The sequence below is a fragment of the Drosophila mauritiana genome, chromosome X (genome assembly GCF_004382145.1).
Source record: "Drosophila mauritiana strain mau12 chromosome X, ASM438214v1, whole genome shotgun sequence".
Taxonomy (NCBI): domain Eukaryota; kingdom Metazoa; phylum Arthropoda; class Insecta; order Diptera; family Drosophilidae; genus Drosophila; species Drosophila mauritiana.
The window spans coordinates 20,129,856-20,148,251 of NC_046672.1; the positions used below are offsets into that span (position 1 = coordinate 20,129,856).

Below are 18,396 nucleotides of genomic sequence, written 5' to 3' on the forward strand. Positions count from 1 at the left end.
ATCCATCTGCAGGCCTTCAGCCAAAGTGCAGGATAGTCCTGAATGGTCCTGGATGGTCCTGGATGGTCCTGGGTGCTCCTTGGGTGGTCAACTCAAATTGACTGCAGCTGGGTCCACAACACGAAGAACTTTTGCCATCGCACCCCAAAAACAATGCCGACCAGTGCCAACTTGTATTGCCGGTGGTTTAGGTTGGGGGTTCGGGCTCGGTGGTCCTAGGGTTGGGATTAGGAAAAGGGGGAGGGAGAAATATTGACGGGGGCAAACTGTGGCATGACCAACGAAAATAATATGAAATAAATTCCAATAGAGCAGCCCAAGAAGAATGAGAAGTTGAGTGGGCTCGAGCCGGGGCCAATTGGGGATTGGGATTGGCCGAGATGAGTGGCTGGACAGGACCCGGAGCAACTGAGCTGGGTGGAGTGGTGTGCGGGCTTCGGGGTTAGGCTTTAAGAGCGGACTGCAAAAGGACCGGCGAACAACAAATCCGTACAAATTGAATAAGAACTCAATCTTGGCTACTGTGCGAGCAACTTTCTTGGGCGGGCAGCAGGACGAAGGGTCCTGTGAACAAGGCGGAATGATAAAAAAACACAAGCACACACCCAAGATGCGGAAAAACAGAAAGTACAAACGCAGTAGTGGAAATGGTTCGCCATGGAGGCGACTCTCTCCGGACTGAGGGATACTCCCTACTGAAGGTGAACTCCATGATGGAGTTTAAATATGCCTTAAAATACCTTTAAAATAACTCTTTAGGTGTTATTCGAATTGAAAATCACGAAAGACTTATTTATTTAGACGTGACAAAAGACAAAAAAAGAACATGGCCGAAAAGTGCACGATTGATGGGTATTAAAGGGAATTGAATTGAAATTCCTTGGCAATTGTTTGTGTATCATTATGGTCATCATCAGTGCCCACGACTTTGTACTGAGTGTGTTTGATTGTGCCCGCTGTTATTATTATGGCTATCGATGCCCCAGTGGATGGGCTTGGCTTTAAAGCCGGGCCAACTTCGCACCGCCGGCACGTAGCCATAACCTAACTCAAGATCGGGCTGCTTTAAGGTCGCGGCATGGGTTCGGGCGGATTCAGGTGGCTTTCTAGGTGGGGTCCATCCCCATCGATTGATTTAGCATTTGGGCTGTTCGGCGTTTGGCACTCGGCTTTGGCGGCTTTGTCGGCCTGTCGACGCACGCGGCACTATTAATTATCATGTTAAAATGTAATTAATTAAAGATGTCGTCAACGTGCGCTTGCACATAACTTTCAATGAAAAGTTAATAAATTACATAGTGCCGAAAACGAAATTACAAACGCCATCATCGAGCCACGACAGCCGCAGCAACAAAAGCAGCAAAAACCCGGTCCACAATGATAACAAATCAAACGAAAATGTTTAACCTGCCCACTGACGTATCCGTATTCCCGTGTCCGTGTCCGTATGTGTCCGTTCGTCTGTTTGTCCGTTTGTCTGTTCGTCGGGGGTTGGAAGGTGGGGAAAAACCACAGCAAAACAAATTAATAAATGCATAATAAATATGCGTAATAATAATGACTAAAGAAAAATCAGAAACAATAAATATTATTTGAGTAGTGTCGGCCCACAAACCGAAGGCAAACAGCGGAATTAAAGGAGGATGGCCTGTATGGATGACATGTCATAAACGTTTATAAATGTTCATGTGCGTAAATAAAATCGTAACAATATTAAAACTGATGCGTAGCGCTATATTAAATAGATGTCTGCAGGGTCCCAGAGGGTCGGAAAATGGGAAATGGGAAATGGGAAATGGAAAGCGGTAACGCGGTAACGCGGTGCGGTGCGGTACGAGGGAGAAGTGGGAAGCGCGCTTTAAAATAATTTATCGCGTGCAATATTCACACACATGCTCAATACGTGCGCGAGTCCTCAAGCGCGTGACGCCCCCATCCGCTCAGAACTCCACATTTCCCATTTTTCTGGGTTCTGGGCCCGCGCACGGGGCGTATGGGTGATGGGAGATGGGTGATGGGAGATGGGTGATCTTTGGCCCGACGACTCAAACACACATTTGTAAGCAAGTCAGGCAATCGCTTGCCCAATTAAGTGCGATGGAGCACCGGCTGAACACAAGAACAACACAACACAACACAACACAGCACATACAACCCCTGAGCGGCGGGCTCATAAATGTTATCACAATGGCTAATTCGACAAAGTCTAAACACTCGGATTCGTGTTGTCGGCATGCCGCCAGAAAATCACAAATTCAGCGCTGTTCCGCCCTCCTTCTCACTCTTCTTTGCAGCTCAATTAAAAGCGGCAAGAACATAAAAAGCTCCTTAAACTCGCAAAAATGCACTTTGATTCAAAATCTCGTTAACGAGCGTGCTCACGGGATCCAAAAAAAAAAAAGGCACTCAGTGAGAAAGTCGTTCTCAAATGTTCCCAATACTAAGCTTTTGCCAGCTCTTACTGGAGGTATAATTATTCAGTCGAAAGCTACAAACGCGAAGATGTGAACAAAAAACAAGACAGAATGCTACAGTCGAGTTCCCCGACTATCAGATACCCGTTACTCAGCTAACGTGAATGCAAACGAGAAATGTAATCATTTTTCTTGGATATCGATAGATATAGAATAAAATATATATATAGATAGAATAAAATTAGAAAAATTTTAAATTGTTCAAAAGTGTGGGCGTGGCCGGTTTGGCGGCTGTCGCGGATCGGATAAGTTGGCTATCGATAAGTAGTTAAGTAATTTGTCAACGATAGAGGGTACTCGGATTTAGTTTTTTTATGTGTGCGCTTTTATCGTTATTGTAGTTTGTCACATCGATTTAACTAAGAATTAAGCTACTTGGCGCGTCAGATCAGTTCGTCTGACGATATCCAAGAGTGAGGGAAGAGAAACTGCGGTACGTAGAATTTAGAACAGATATAAGGTCAAAATGTGTAATGCCAATTTCCCTATAGAATAAAACCATCTTCATTTGTCTAAGCCAATGAGCGTTTAAGGCAGGCTGCCCTTGGACACTGGATCTACAATAACCTTGGCATCAGCGAATAGGCGTGCGTCGAGTTCTCGGTCTCGGTCTCGCCGCCACATATCAAGCTGCGCTCTCGACATTCGGGTCAACCTCTCGAATCGGTCTCGTTTATCTCAACTCGCGACATCCTCACGCGAGCTTCCTTTGGCAGACCCAACGTTCTGCCCACCAGGAGCAGCAGGAGAACAGAAATACCTTGGTAACGACTTTCCTATCGCTCTCAATACTGTTTTTGTTTGGTTTATTGCAGGTTTTTATTCCGCCTGCGATGATCACCATACTACTGCTGTTACTCATCGCGCGGACCTAGACACAATGGTTCGTTCATTCATGGAGATGGACAGCATTCAATCCAACCAGGCTCTCTTGGACGCTAACGATCCTACAGAGCGTCATTTTGCTGCCACCCATAAGCGCTCGACGGTCGGGGTTTATGTCGTCGAGTGCCCTTTCTAAGAGACGGCACCGCCTATTGAATCGACCTTGCCACAGGCCATCAATCGCCTGTTCTCGCTGGAACGCAAATTTCGTCGGTCTCCCGAATTGAAGCAGCAGTACGAAGCCTTCCTGGACGACTACTTCTAACGTGGACACATGGAGCAACTGACATCGGCTCTGGTCGATGTGTTCCCAGATACTGGACAGCCTGACTACCAAATGTCTTGTAGTTTTTGATGGATCTGGAAAGGAAAGCTCTGGAATACCGCTCAATGAAAGACTTCATATTGGTCAACCGATTCAAGGCGATCTTCTTGGCGTTTGTCTACGTTTCCAGCAGCACCAATATGTTCTGTGCGTAGATATAGAGAAGATGTTTCGCGGAATTCAAATCTTCAAGCCTTACACCAATTTTCAGCGCATTGTTTGGCGCAAGACTGAGAATGAACCTCTGCTTCATTTTCGCCTACTGATGGTGACTTACGGATTGGCACCGTCCCTTTTTTTTGGGTGTTCGAGTCCTTAAGCAACTCGGCCACGATCATCGCCAAGAGTACCCTGCAGCAGTCCACGCACTTCTGCACGATGCCTATGTGGACGATACACAGGGTACAACACCTTCGAGGATTCGAGTGGGAATCGAAAACTGCAATTGCGGGATTATTAGCGGTCCGAATTTGTTTAAGTTTCGATTAGTATGATAGCCGTAAAAAATTTTAGATAGTTCAATATATATATTTTATAATGTTTTAAAAACCTAACTCGTTTGCCTCTGACTAAGGTGTATTTCCTGTGAGCCGCGGTTAGCGAACAATAGGGGCCATTCAGGATGACAACTGTTTGCAATTTTTGGTAAAGAATGGCACGATCCTCCACCACATCTAAGGCTGTTATAAATAGGCATGCCAACTTGTTTGAAAATTAAAAGTGTGACCTCAATTTGGCCAGCTTTACAACATTATGTGTGTATACATTTGGGAAAATAATAAAGCGACACTTAAAAGTGTGTAAGCGAATATATTACATACCGTGCGTATATTAATACCCAATTAATAACTTGAAGAAAGGAACCTTTTCATTTCTAGTTTCATCCATTTCAAGTGATTGTTTTCTGTGCAGAAGGAGAAGGAACAAGATTTCTGAGGAGGCGTCGAAGTGAAAGGTACGTATGCTGCGATGCGTCTACGTTTATCAAATGCCCTGGAATGTAGTTCGCTGTGTGTTCCATACGCCCCCCGATTATCCCTGCCCCCACCAACTCCTGACCACCTTTACCGCCCACTTTTGGCTCATCCCCTCGCTTTTGCGGCGTGGAAAAAGCGCAAATCAGCCACAATTGCCGCTGACAGACGCAAGCATCCTGCTTTGGCTTTTGTATGCGTCATGTGTGTGTTAGTGCTTGTGTGTGTTTGTGTGTGTGTGTGAGCATCACTTTGTGGCTGCCTTCAACTCTTTCCAAATCCTCCTGTTTCACTCTCCATCTGTCTCCGTGGGGGTGTGCGCGCTTGGCTTTGACATTACTTGTGCTGCAAGCTGACAGATTTTCGTTACGGCAGCATTAAATTGAATTTTGACATTTCTTTGCATGCATATCGAAAGGGGCGGCCACCGAAAATCCCACCCGCGGTGCAGTGCGGGTTGGAAAAGTTTTGAGAAAACCTAAAATGCCGCAACAATAAGGGCTCACAAACAAATGGCAGTCTGAAGAAAAATGATGGCAACAAGCCGTTTCAATCTACTGCTGCCCAAGTCCTCAGATCAATAGTTATATTTAAAATAAAACGAAAAGGGCTGAAGTAAACTATTAAGTGTTAATTAAAATCTAACCGAATTTTCCCGCAACCCACTCACTAACATTTTTATTTTTACTGATTAATAAAACTGATTTGCAAAAAATAATTTATGAAACAAGAATATCGCGAAGAAGAAGAACACTAAACAAAACTAAAATATGGGAAATTTTAATTTTTTCTTTTTTAGATTATATTTAGCAACTAGTCATCTTAGCATTTAATTATAACTTTTTCATTGCATTTACAAAAAAAAAACATTCAAATTTTTCTTTAACTCAGCTACAGACGAGTGGGATAAATATAACTTAAATATAATTAATATAATATAATAATTATATAATATAATTTACTTTTGTATATTTATTGAATGCAACCCTGCATTCGGTAGCCCTGCCTACTTTTGACATTTGGCTTTGCTCCGTCCCTATAGAATTCATTGCAAATCTAGAAGCCGTGCCGGAGAAACCATTTTCATGTCACAACGGAACTTCAAGATGTCGGATCCGAACAACGAAACCGATTCCTATTTTCTCCAGAATTTCCCGAATTTGGTGCAGCCTCAGTTACCGCGTGGATTTAATCGGGGGATGGGCAATCAGTCTACCCAGACTAAGACTTCGCCATCCAAGACAGCGAATAAGTCTACCCAGACGGAACCTGTCAATGATGGCAACGTGCAAGCTAGCGTGATCGCAGTGCTGGCAGGATTGGACTCGATCTTGGACATGAAACAGCCTAGCAGAAGTCCTTCGCCCGAAGAGCACCAGCGCCTAAATGAGATGTTGACCGGCCACAACTGCGTTTTGCTGCGCGAGTGAGTTCAAGTGATTAGTGGTGAGAGTTCTGACTTAAAGTTGATGTTTCATCAGAGTACTGGAGTCAAGGAAGCGAAGGCTTCCCGTGGAGGACCTAACTGGGCTTCTAACTACAATACTAGAGCGAAATCCAGATGGGAAACCGCTGCCTAAGCGGCAGAAGCCGGAGCGCCAGGAAGAAGCGTCCTCAGAGGAGGTAAACAAGTCTCACGATCAATCATGTTCATTCTACACAGATTCAATCATACATACTACGTATCTTTTCAGACAACAGAAGATTGGGAAACTGAACCATTCTAACTTGGAAAAGTCGATGAGTTATCGACAAAATGATTGGACAGTCAACTGAGCAGGTCAGATTCAACATTTGCAGGCAACATGCAAAAGAAAGAAAAACATTTAAAAATGCAGATAGCCTTGAATTTGTAAGACTTGTATCGAAACAGCTGTATACTAATTGCTTACAAATAAAAACCGCCAGTTACTGTTAGTTTATGTTGTTGGTTAATTTCAGCCGCTTGAAATGATTATTTATGTACGTATTTATTGAGAGGCAAAATGTGACTAAACTAAAGCTTCGGCTCTGCACACGCCATACGATTATGCTAGCTTAAGATGTTAAGTGACAGTTAGGACAGTTAGGGTCAAAGCAATGTAATGTAAACAAAAGATAAGGGGTGCCTTGTCCGCGCGCATACAGGGTGTTATGTCCCTTAAACAGTTATTCGGCACAGAGACAGCGCTGCAATTTTGGCAATAGGGCGTTTATATGAGAAGTCTTCACCGTTCCGACCCGGCTCCTTGAGTACTTTGTAGCATATTGGACTAATCTACCCTAAAAATACAATAAATGATTGGGTATAACTTAGCGTCAATACATTGTGACACTTTGTCATAATAAATATAAATATACAGATATACAAAAAGACCACCAAAAACTACGTAAGCACTCCAGCGCCCCAGTAATACGATCTAATGCTTATACATAAGCCGATCGCGGAGCGTGGGAATGCTGAGCATGCACTTTGCAGCTCAAGTGGTCAATGCCTTCTGCATACATATGTATATGTATAAATATAAGTGAGAATACATAGATATAAGCAATGTATGTGCGGGTTAGCTGAACCCAACTTCAGCACACTTTGATTATTCAAATAAAGAACCTCGAACAGAGCAGAAGCTAAGCTCTTCTTTTATTAAACATACAAAATAGCACCCCTGCAAATAGCACCATTCCATAACTTCCAGTGTGTCGATCCTCAGATTGCCGGTTTCCAAACGCCATTTTGTACGTTCCTGAAGAGATGTCAGCTATTCCAGTGCCACCGTTTCCAGAAACCTTGGACCATGGCTTGCAGCTGAGTCCACATCTCCAATCGATTGACTTGCATATCCAGACGACAGGAATAATGCAATGCAGTGTACGGAGATCCAGTCCAAAAAATGAGCAGGCGGATCCAAAGAATTATCTCGGGAATTCAGGATAGCTTTCTTTTGGGTCGGAACAGTAGAGACCTCCTCAAACGTTAGAGCCTTGGATCCAAGTAGCCGTTTCATATGGAGCTTAATTGAGCGAACACCACCTTCCCACATCCCTCCAAATGGGAAGCAGATGGGGGTATAAAGTAGAAGAAGAATCCTGCTAATTCCTCATCTTTGGCTTGCTGAATGGCCAGGCGTCTTATGTCTTCCAGGGTTTGCTTGCCTCCACGAAATGTGGTTCCGTTGTCCGAATAAAGGTCAGTAGGCTTCGTTTGGCGGGCGAGGAATCGTTGTTGGGCTGCTTTGGAAGTCTTTGTAGTTAGATCACTAACATCCTCGATATGGAGTGCCTTTGTGGTAAGACACACGGAAATATAAAACCATGCCTTTCCGGTGCGTGGAGTTCGTCCTCGGGATTCCTTGATGGCGATCGCATAAGCGTAATCCAACCCTGTATGAAATAGGTAGCTCTCCCATGATCTGGTTACTGGCTCGTTTGCGTTGAAGAAAGCAGCGTTTGCATTAGAAGACAGATTTTCTGATGAGATTGCGGCTCCCCGAGTCCACTACTGTTGACGGAGATTAGTAAGCTTTGCATCAACTCCAGTGTGAAGATGGGAGACATGAAAATGTAGAACGAGTAGTCCAGCTAGTAACGAATCCTCGGGTATCCGAATAGGGTGCTTGGCATTGAAGTTAAGCGTAGATTGCTCGATTCTTCCACCGATTCGCATTATTCCAAAATCAACCTGGAAGGGAGAGAACCGGATTAGATGCGATTTAGGGTTAAGATGGCGTCGATTCTTTAGCTGGGAATATTCTCTGGCAACGAATTTCTTTTACACATGTCGAATGAGCCGCGTTGTGCGGCCAGCAGCTCTTCAGAAGTGAGGAATGGTGAAGAATTCTTTGGTGCAATCGAAGAGTGTGAATGAAGCGATAGCAATAACTAGATATAGTTATAAGACGCGTCCAGGTTGAGTTTTGTGTACGAGTAACTCGTTGATACTTTCGCCAGCAAAGTTATGTAGAGTTGTGGGCTTTACTGTTCGATCCTACGTGTTGACATCGAAACTTGGAGATACGTTGGCCACTCGGTGTACCCAGCCAAGACGGACCTTTCCACCACAGTCTCAGGAACTATAAAGGCTAGAATGTTGAGATTCAGCATACAGATTCTAGAGACATAGACGCAGCGAAAGTTTGTCACGCATGTTGCCACGCCCACTCTAACACCCACAAACCGCACAAAGCTACCACGCCCACACTTTTGAAAAGTGTGTTTATATTTTTTCACATTTTTATCAGTCTTGTAAATTTCTATCGATTTGCAAAGAAAAACTATTTGCCACGCTTACATTTTTTAAACATTTTCTTAAATTAAATTTTATTCGATTTGCCAAAAAACGCACTAGGTAAGTAACGGGTATCTGATAGTCGAGGAACTCGACTATAGTATTCATTCTGTCTTGTTTTTTAATTGAAACTAAATGACAAATGGGGTTGACTGTTATGAATGTATAAGTGAGTGAGTTATTAGCATTGATTTTTAATTAAATCAGTATAGGTACATTCAACATACGTACAAGTGTGTAACACGCAGATAGCCAAGGACAAGTCCCTTCGGAGTTTTGATGCACGGCTCAAAGACAGGGTCAAATCGTTGTGGAGGCCTGGGCTGTGGCGTGGCCACCTTGGAAATTAATTTCTCACGTTTCACGTACAATTTGTATGGCCGGAAGCGTTTTCAATCCGTTGCGGTGGGGCGGGCGTCGGCATCGGCGTCCTCCCACTCCTCCTGCTCCTCCTGCTCCTCCCGCAGCCAGCTCGCTAATGAAGGTTTCATATTGCTCCTGGATCTGATGTGGCTGTTGTGGCACGGAATTATAAGGCGCACAAATCGCCGCACGTAGCAGCAGCAGCAACTTCTTCGTCTCGTCCTTTAACGGGACTGCAGTTCAGACTCCGGACAACGGACACCGGCGCACTTGTACGGACACGCCAGGGGCAGCGGCAACTTGTGTTTTTGGGGGTCCTTTAATGGGCCTTTAACTCAATGCTGCAACAGTGGTTGCCTCTCAAAGAACTCCTTTCCTTATTGCTACTTGTGTGTGTAATGGGTATCGGATAGCTTATACCTTTACATAGTATTTATGCATTAGTATTAGCAGAGGACAACTAATACTTGCCTTGAAATCTCAATGGATATTAGATAGTAAATATCAATGAAATGAAAGCGTTATTAATTTTCAAATATATGCAGTAGAAGTAAACATTTTCCAGAACAATAAACGTATTTTCGCTGCTCGTCAATTCTTTCAAAGTCAGGGAAGAATTTATAATTAGTAACAAATTTAGTTTTTATTACAGCTGACTTGGATATATTTGGAGCTGAGTTCTCGCCATTCAGCTGCACTGCGTCTCGAGCTCGGACCTGGCGGGGCCACCCCTTCGTCTAAGCCCCTGACACACACACACACACACACGCACACTCATCCGCTTCGTATTTGGAGCGTGTAAAGTGATTTTTGTGCTGGCGTTGTTGTTGTTCTTCCCGTGCTGGTCCTGCTGCCGTGTGCTTTGCTTTCCTTCGGTTATTATTAGCTTCCACTGGGCTTCGTGTTCCTGGGATTCCCCCACTTGCTCCTCCAGTCGATTCCATGCGATACTCTGCTCTGCCATACCCATTCCGCGCGTGTGTGTGTGTGTGTTTGTCCAAATTGCACAGGATTATGGGTCTTAATTTTATGATTGCTTCTTTAATCAGCCTCCGTAACTGCACGCCAATTACGTCCTGCTCCGTGCTAATTGTTTCTATTTCTGTTTCGGTTTCTGTTTCTGCTGCCGTTTTTCTGCCTTCTGTTGTTGCTCGAGCCCCGCCCACCCCCGCCTCCGAGCCGCGCCCCCTTTTGGGATATGTGCCCCGTAATCGATGTGTGCTTTTCGCGATTAGCCGCGCGCCAAATGAGCTGGATGCGACGGATGGAGGAGCACGTCCCACGAATCCGTCTTATAGTTTGGCTGGGAAGGCGAGATGCTTGGGAGCAATCAAGTCGAATCGCAGACCTGGCCCGACCAGGCTTATCTTACACCTTCGAGGAACTAACAACGTATTTGGACGCAATGAAGGTGGCAACAATGTGTTTTGGGTGCGGAAGAGGCCAGTTTTCTCCTCGAAAATCTGGACTGTCCAAGGCATGGAACCCTTTTCATTTCAACCTGGTAAGCAACAACAAACTACCCACGAGTGGTGGATATATAAATATCCAGCTAATGATGCCCGCTGAGTGTCTGTCCACTGTGCCGCTGCAGGATGAGCACATCGCCTCAGTTTCGACGAACAACAAGGCAATCAAATGTTTTACATTCTTCCGAGCCGCAGGACTTTGGACCAAAAGCGCTAGGATTTGGGGCAGCAACCACAAGGCGCAGTCACCTTGTGTCGCAGGACCTTATACTAATGGCCAGCCAAGGCAGCGGAAAGAAGGAGCCGCAATGGGCAACGCTTGAGCGGCTTCTCCTGGCGGCACAAGACTGCGAATGGGCGCGAAAACAGGAGCCAATAACTTGGTACAGATATTAAAAAGGTACATATATATATGCTGGCCAAGTGTGCATACGCATAAGTAGCCATCAATGCAAATTGATTTGCCCATCTGCGTTTGACCAGACAAATGTCGAGCGAAATATGTACTTCAGTTTGGGCGCAGCTGGTGTTGATTTACTTGCAGGATACATGCTCGCCTTTGAGGTCCTGGTCCTGGAATCTAAGCTCAACTAATTATAACTTTGGTGCAATTCGTTCAGAACCTTTGACGCCCTTGTGCGTGTATTCGCGCGCGTCGTCGCTTTCGGAGCTACCAAGGCTACCAAGGACAACGGCGCCGTGGAGGGATCTCCGCGGTGGGCGGAGCGGCTGAAGTGGGCGTGGCACAGCTCGAGAGGCGAGCGCTTTTAGGCGATTTGGCTGGCAAAATCATGTGCAGCCAACGGCTTCGAGAGTCATTAAGTTTATTAAGTGGGCGAGCAGATAACCCAAATGAGTGCATGCCAAATGAAAGCCAACGCAATTTGCACTCATATCGCCCACGAATTCTGTGCACTGTGAAAAAAAGGAACCGATTTCAGCTGGTTGCCGGATATAAGAAGGTTTCAAGTGCTCAAATGCCGAGATCAGTGAAACAACAATTTATGCACCAATCGAAATGAAAGGAGTAGATTAATTCGCATTTTGCTCACAATTAACCCACTTCTTTCTATAACAATTTGTATGTTTATGTCAAAAACAAGATTTTTATCACGAAAATAAACACTTCAACGTACAAAGTTTTGAAACCACATCAGGGTGTTGAATAACCACAAAACAAACAAAAATATATATAGATAATAGAAACTGGATCTCAATGGAATTGGCAATATACGGATAGATGGCAGATGCCAAGTATGTATGTTTTATATATATAAATTGCATTTTTCATAATTAATAGTACATGTGCATAAAGTATAATACCGTAGTTCTTTAGGAAGTTTTTTCCAGTGTGCTTATTCAAATAGCTCATGCTCTGGGAAAAGTTTCCCAAGAGGCCGGAAAAGGGTCAGGTGGTGGAGGGGAAGGAGGACGGGGAAGGACGTGGGAAACCGGAAACGGAGAAGATAACAAACAAATTGCCAGTGCAATTGCAAGCTTGAGATTATCGCCTGCCTGCGGTGGCCGCATTACTCGCTCTTAACTTTACTTAACTCCACTTTGGCTTACTTAACTTTGCTTCAAGTGCAGGGCAATAGGAGGCATTGCAATGGCCTTCTTATCGCTGCGGTTTATGCAGAAGTAAGTCCCATTGCGGCCCCAGAAACTTTTAATGGCTGCGAGAGGAGCGCCGCCGACGCTGACCACAATTAATCTGAAAGCCTAATATCCGCCTGCGGCTAAATTTCAATTTACCCGCTTACTCGATTGCCATCTTTCGATAACGATTGGCGAGCGCAGGCCTCAAAGCTAGCTGCTATGCCACGCAGGACACGCATGGTTTCATTTTTGACATTTCATTCACTTAAGTAAACGAATTTATATACACACACACATATACATACATATATATATATATATATATTCAAAAGACACACATACATACATATGGAAATACTCCACGTCGAGTCGACTATGTCGACTATCGGATACCCATTACTAAGCTAAAGGTGTATGAGATATGTATGTATAACTTTTTGCGTGCCTTTTATAAGTATAGCACGACCTTTTAAGGAGCGTTAGTATAGAAACTCCGACCTTAACTGGTGAAATAAAACAGCTCTTCTGAACAATTGCATTTATTGTTTAATTGTAATGAAACACAGAGCATACTTTTTCGTTAATGTCCCGCATGTTTGAAAGGCTCTGAGGAAGGCCCGCATTAGTGTCTGAAAAGATATGTATGTACGATTGAATATGTATAGAACGAACATGATTGCTCGTGAGACTTGTTTACCCGCCCTGAGGACACTCCAGCTTCTGCCGCTTAGGCAGCGGTTTCCCATCTGGATTTCGCTCTAGTATTGTAGTTAGAAGCCCAGTTAGGTCCTCCGCGGGAAGCCTTCGCTTCCTTGACTCCAGTACTCTGATGAAACCATCAACTTTAGGTCAGAACTCTCACCACTAATCACTTGAACTCACTCGTGCAGCAAATCGCAGTTGTGGCCGGTCAACATCTCATTTAGGCGCTGGTGCTCTTCGGGCGAAGGACTTCTGCTAGGCTGCTTCATGTCCAAGATCGAGTCCAATCCTGCCAGCACTGCGATCACGCTAGCTTGCACGTTGCCATCATTGACAGGTTCCGTCTGGGTAGACTTATTCGCTGTCTTGGATGGCGAAGTCTTAGTCTGGGTAGACTGATTGCCCATCCCCCGATTAAATCCACGCGGTAACTGAGGCTGCACCAAATTCGGGAAATTCCGGAGAAAATAGGAATCGGTTTCGTTGTTCGGATCCGACATCTTGAAATTCCGTTGTGACATGAAAATGGTTTCTCCGGCACGGCTTCTAGATTTGCACTGAATTCTATAGGGACGGAGCAAAGCCAAATGTCAAAAGTAGGCAGGGTTACCTTGATTGAAAATGAAAGGGTTGCATTCAATAATTATACAAAAGTGAATTATATTTAATTATATAAGACATATATATTACATAATTATTATATTATATTAATTATATTTAAATTATGTTTATCCCACTCGTCTGTAGCTGATTAACAGGTATCTGTATACGATTCCAGAATGAAGATGGAGTATATACAGTGTTCATAAAAATAGCAGTGCTTGGGACCTGCGAGTTTAAGTTAAAAAATTCCTATGATTCACAGTTTTAATGGTCAAATTGTTTTTATAATATCATTATGTATTTAATTTCAAACAATTCAAGAAATGTTCCACATTCACTTCTTCAATAGTTTCTAAAATATAGATAAAAACAACATAATAGGCTGAAATTCTGGTGTTCACTGAAATAGCAGTGCTATGAAAAAATAGTAACCAAATTCAACTTGACTTCGAACGAACTTAGTTTTTCTTTTTAATGTGTTAATTAGGGCCTAATACTTGCTTGGATAGCCTTTGTTAGCCAGCACAAACTTACACCCACGCGGCATGGAGTCCACCAGGTCCTCATCCATGCATCGACACATATTGTTTAATGTCCCCCCGGGTTTTCAATAGGGTTTAAATCGGGAAATGGTGCTGGCCACGGCATTACCTCTATTCTGTTTTGGGTGAGCCAATTCTTAGCCGATTTGCTTCTGCGTTTCGTATCATTATCCTGTTGGAATGTCTATTTTAAGGACATATTATATTCAGAATATGATAGTAAGACATCACTAAGTATATGTACATATGCGTTTTGGTCTGTAATACCATAAATCATATGTTACGGACTCATACCATGGTAAAAAAAAACAAGCCCATACCAGGATTTTAGGTCCACCATGAAAGTCACTGAAAGTCTTCAGTGGGTGTTTTGGGTGGTACTCCGTGTTTGGAGGTCGTTAGATATACAGTAGTGAACCAGTTCCACCCGATAGCACTATTTTTGACCCATCAGTCCAAAGGATATTAAGCCATTTGGAGACTGGCCAGTTTATGCTAAGTAGGGGAGCCTTTTGTGGACTCCTCGCACTGAAACTTTGATTCCGTAGTCATCTCTGAATAGTAACGTCGCTGATTCCCAAGTTCAGCTCAGACTTTATGTCCTTAAAGGATGCAAAGGGATTAACTTTGCCGTAACGAACTGTGCGTCGATCCTCTATATCTGTGGTTTTACGTATGGTACCACGGTTTTCGGGCTTCCATTCATATTTAATGGCATTGGATACCATTTTGGCAGAATATTCAAGGGTTTTTTGAATGTCCTCGTATGTTTTTCTTCCTTTCTTAGCTTAAGAATTAATATTCTTTTCTCCTGGGAGCAGTGCTGTCCTCTACCCACTAAAATATAATTTTTTTTATTATTTTTAGTTTATTGCCCTTTTAAATATACGAATTAACACTTTTTAGAAAATATTGATCATTTCGGCACTTTACGTTGGACAAAACCAGACAATAAACCAGTAAATAAAAAAAAGATAGCATGAAAAACTACAAAAATAAATGGAAAAGTGGAAAGATAAGTCCGAAAAGCGGCATGGAAAAATATCTTTGTATTTCCTAGTTTCCCTCGCATTGCTATTTTTATGAACACAGCTGTAAATATATACTGTTAATATATAAACGGCTAACAAAAACCATTATTCCTTTCGGCACCCTTTGCATATAGCGCCATCTGTTGAGAATTTACATTGTGTTGTTCTATATGACAGTGACGTCACCTTATAGCTTTATGCTGTACTTGAATTATTACTTTTGAAACAGTAATAATCCGATGAGCGATCAAATATGAATTCTCACCTAGAGCAGCCTTAAAATCCAATGAAGTTTATTATAAAGAATTCAGGCGTTTCGACATTCTACATTCTACATACTTTTCAGCCAGTGCAGATTTGTACATACGCATTGGTATTTTCGTCGAAATCCAATGGTGTGGTATTAAGCTGCAGATGTGAACTGAAATCTCAGATTCAAGCACGGTCACACTGAGCACGTGGAGCAGACAAAGCAGCTGGATTGAGAAATTTTTGGAAACAACGCAGTAGAAGCACAACAAATTGCACCATGGAGGCAGAGAACATCAGGGCAGACGCATTCGAGCCGGCGAAGAGGGCCACTAAGCGCGGAGCCAGCGGAGGCGGGCAGCAGGACGTGGAGATGCAGGTGGACGAGGCGACCGGCATTGAGGGCCAGGTGCTGGGATCTGCGCGAGCATCGGCGCCGCCCAAGGCGAAGCGGGCCAGGAGCGAGCTGCGCAAGGTGTCCGTGCCGCCACACAGGTACGCCTCGCTCAAGACTCACTGGATGCAGATCTTTACGCCCGTGGTGGAGCACATGAAGTTGCAAATCCGCTTCAACATGAAGGCGCGCCAGGTGGAGCTGCGTGTGGGCCCCGAGACGCCGGACATAGCCAACCTGCAGCGCGGCGCCGACTTCGTGCGCGCCTTCCTCTGCGGCTTCGAAGTGGACGACGCCCTGGCTCTGCTGCGTCTGGAGGATCTGTTCGTCGAGTCGTTCGAAATCAAGGACGTGAAGACGCTGCGCGGCGACCATCAGTCGCGCGCCATCGGCCGCCTCGCCGGCAAGGGTGGCCGCACCAAGTTCACCATCGAGAACGTGACCAAGACCCGCATCGTGCTAGCCGACAGCAAGATCCACATCCTGGGCAGCTACCAGAACATTCAGCTGGCGCGCCGAGCCGTCTGCAACCTGATCCTCGGCTCGCCGCCCAGCAAGGTGTACAGCAACCTGCGGTCAGTCGCCTCGCGCCTCTCGGAGCGCATGTGATCGGGAGAGCGGACAGGAGTGGACTGGACTGGACTGGACTGGAGTGGAGTGGAGTTTGAGAGGGAGTAGTTGCGGTTTTTTTTTAGCATTAGCAATAAATAATAAATATAATAACATGTATTCAAACATTTACAATATACACAAACACACACAGCGAATGACGGGAATGAGGTCGGCCCACTGGAGGCGCGTGGGCAACTAGAGCTTGGTCAGGATGAGCAGCAGCAGCATGAAGAAGGTGACCGCCGCGAGGACGAGGATGACGCACATCTTGCGGTTCTTGCGCTGATACATTTCCGCCTTGTGCAGCTGGCGCAATCCCTCCGAGACGCGCGTCTGCGTCTGCTCCACGTTGTAGTCGATGCGGTCGAGCACGGTGCCCTGCTCCTGGACCATGTGGCCCAGGTCCTTGAAGATGTCGTTCAGGTCGTAGATGGACTTGACTATCTTGGTCACCTCCTGCTCGCGGTGCTGCGCCACGCGCGTGTTCTCCTCCTCGAAGAGCAGCAGCTGCTGTTGGGTCATCCGGCTGGCCGGCGGCCTCTGGAAGTGGTCGTCGATGGCCTGGTCGTCGTCCTCGAACAGATAGCCGTTGCCGGACTTGCCCTCCGCCGGCGGCTGCAGGAAGTTGTCGAAGGAGTCGACGAAGTTCTCGGCGCTCTGCTCGCCCAGCTCCACGTTGGTGAAGACGTCGCCAGCGCCGCCGCCGTCGTCGAAGTACTTCTGCGAGCGCTCCTCGCGGGAGTTTAGCTGAAGCAGGTAGGCATTCTGGCTGGCACGGAATTTCACCGTCAGCTCCTGCAGCTGGAGCAGGGCGCAGTGCACCGCGTTGGCGGTCAGGCACTGCTCCATCTTGCTGCCCACGCCGATGCTGCTGCGCACGCACTGGATGTGCCGGTGCGTGGAGGTTATCAGCTTGGAGACGATTTGGCTGAGCACCTCGATGTCGCACTCGTCGTCCCGCTGATCATCGAAGGCGGGTCGCAGGAGGTGGCGTGCGTGCAGGGAGCCCAGTTCATCCAGCTTCGGCTTGATCCTGCAATGGAGTGATGGGAGTGAAGTTGAACCCTGCGCACGGACTACTGTTCGTTTACCCACTTGGACATGGTGTACTGCGCCTCCTCGAACTTATCCAGCCAGGCGGGCGGCGTGCCGTAGTCGTCCTGCAGCTCCAGTCCCTCTTCCGCCTCGCGCACCGAATGCTTCAGCAGGCGCTCCGCATCGCTGCCCCTCTGGAAGACGGACAAACCCAAAACATATGCTAGGTGATGAGACCAGCGAAGACCCCAGACGGAGACGCACTCACCCGATCGTCGTAGTGACTCCGGTTCTTGGACGCATTGTTGCGCATGATGACGAACACCTCCGTCAGGTTGCGCGACGTCATCCTGACCCTCTGCTCCCGATTTCTTGGGGATTGGAAAAATTGATCCAAGTCCGCTGAAAACTCCGATTTTTTCCAGTTTCGTTTTGACACAGAAGCGCAGTGTGCCCGCTACTTTGCTCGCCCAGAATACCGATAGTCGCCACGACGAATTGGTCACCCTGGCGTGAACGCACCGTTACATTTCCGAGATTTTTACATATTTTAAATTTATTTTCTTATTATCTGTAGAATCTCTACTATATAAACAGCCTATTTTCAAAAGTAATTATTTCAATATACAAAATGGATTGGATAGCTCCAATAGAAATAATCGGAAATTACTGAAAATAGCATTGCTTTATTGAGTTTCAACAAATTTTTAAAGTTTATTATGTATACACCGTCACGTAAATTGAAATGCAATAATTTTGTTATAAGTTAGATTTATGTAGTAATGTTGTATAAGCCATATAGAGTTTATAGGTATGGGTTTCTTTTCGTGTCAATATAAAATATGTAGTAGGCAAACAATTTCTTATTGTTGTTC

At 45.2% G+C, this 18,396-nt stretch overlaps 4 protein-coding genes across 4 annotated transcripts; 2 read left to right on the forward strand and 2 right to left on the reverse strand.

Annotated features, from left to right (window-relative positions):
• Nucleotides 1-4,586: 4,586 nt before the first annotated feature.
• On the forward strand, nt 4,587-6,566 carry LOC117147664. The gene is made up of 4 exons (XM_033314640.1): nt 4,587-4,639; nt 5,701-6,084; nt 6,140-6,281; nt 6,353-6,566. Exons 2-4 carry the CDS (start codon nt 5,744-5,746, stop codon nt 6,383-6,385), a joined length of 516 nt encoding a protein of 171 aa, XP_033170531.1. The 5' UTR covers nt 4,587-4,639; nt 5,701-5,743; the 3' UTR covers nt 6,386-6,566.
• A 6,331-nt stretch (nt 6,567-12,897) lies between these two features.
• On the reverse strand, nt 12,898-13,600 carry LOC117147809. The gene is made up of 3 exons (XM_033314861.1): nt 13,236-13,600; nt 13,051-13,179; nt 12,898-12,982 (listed from the first exon to the last, which is right to left on the reverse strand). Exons 1-3 carry the CDS (start codon nt 13,574-13,576, stop codon nt 12,976-12,978), a joined length of 477 nt encoding a protein of 158 aa, XP_033170752.1. The 5' UTR covers nt 13,577-13,600; the 3' UTR covers nt 12,898-12,975.
• Nucleotides 13,601-15,657: 2,057 nt separating this feature from the next.
• On the forward strand, nt 15,658-16,603 carry LOC117147921 (RNA-binding protein pno1). The gene has a single exon (XM_033315040.1). The coding sequence runs from the start codon at nt 15,761-15,763 to the stop codon at nt 16,481-16,483; it is 723 nt and encodes a 240-aa protein (XP_033170931.1). The 5' UTR covers nt 15,658-15,760; the 3' UTR covers nt 16,484-16,603.
• Nucleotides 16,583-17,988, reverse strand: LOC117147920 (syntaxin-16). Its single transcript, XM_033315039.1, has 3 exons — nt 17,790-17,988; nt 17,582-17,715; nt 16,583-17,519 (listed from the first exon to the last, which is right to left on the reverse strand). Exons 1-3 carry the CDS (start codon nt 17,868-17,870, stop codon nt 16,682-16,684), a joined length of 1,053 nt encoding a protein of 350 aa, XP_033170930.1. The 5' UTR covers nt 17,871-17,988; the 3' UTR covers nt 16,583-16,681.
• Nucleotides 17,989-18,396: the final 408 nt, after the last annotated feature.

Coding starts and splice junctions, on each gene's coding strand:
- LOC117147921 (XM_033315040.1), top strand. CDS start 15,761: ATGGAGGCAGAGAACATCAGGGCAGACGCATTCGAGCCGGCGAAGAGG.
- LOC117147664 (XM_033314640.1), top strand. CDS start 5,744: ATGTCACAACGGAACTTCAAGATGTCGGATCCGAACAACGAAACCGAT. Junction 6,085..6,139: donor AACTGCGTTTTGCTGCGCGA/GTGAGTTCAAGT, acceptor ATGTTTCATCAG/AGTACTGGAGTCAAGGAAGC. Junction 6,282..6,352: donor AAGAAGCGTCCTCAGAGGAG/GTAAACAAGTCT, acceptor GTATCTTTTCAG/ACAACAGAAGATTGGGAAAC.
- LOC117147920 (XM_033315039.1), bottom strand. CDS start 17,870: ATGACGTCGCGCAACCTGACGGAGGTGTTCGTCATCATGCGCAACAAT. Junction 17,716..17,789: donor GGAGTCACTACGACGATCGG/GTGAGTGCGTCT, acceptor TCCGTCTTCCAG/AGGGGCAGCGATGCGGAGCG. Junction 17,520..17,581: donor GCGCAGTACACCATGTCCAA/GTGGGTAAACGA, acceptor ACTCCATTGCAG/GATCAAGCCGAAGCTGGATG.
- LOC117147809 (XM_033314861.1), bottom strand. CDS start 13,576: ATGTCACAACGGAATTTCAAGATGTCGGATCCGAACAACGAAACCGAT. Junction 13,180..13,235: donor AACTGCGATTTGCTGCACGA/GTGAGTTCAAGT, acceptor TGGTTTCATCAG/AGTACTGGAGTCAAGGAAGC.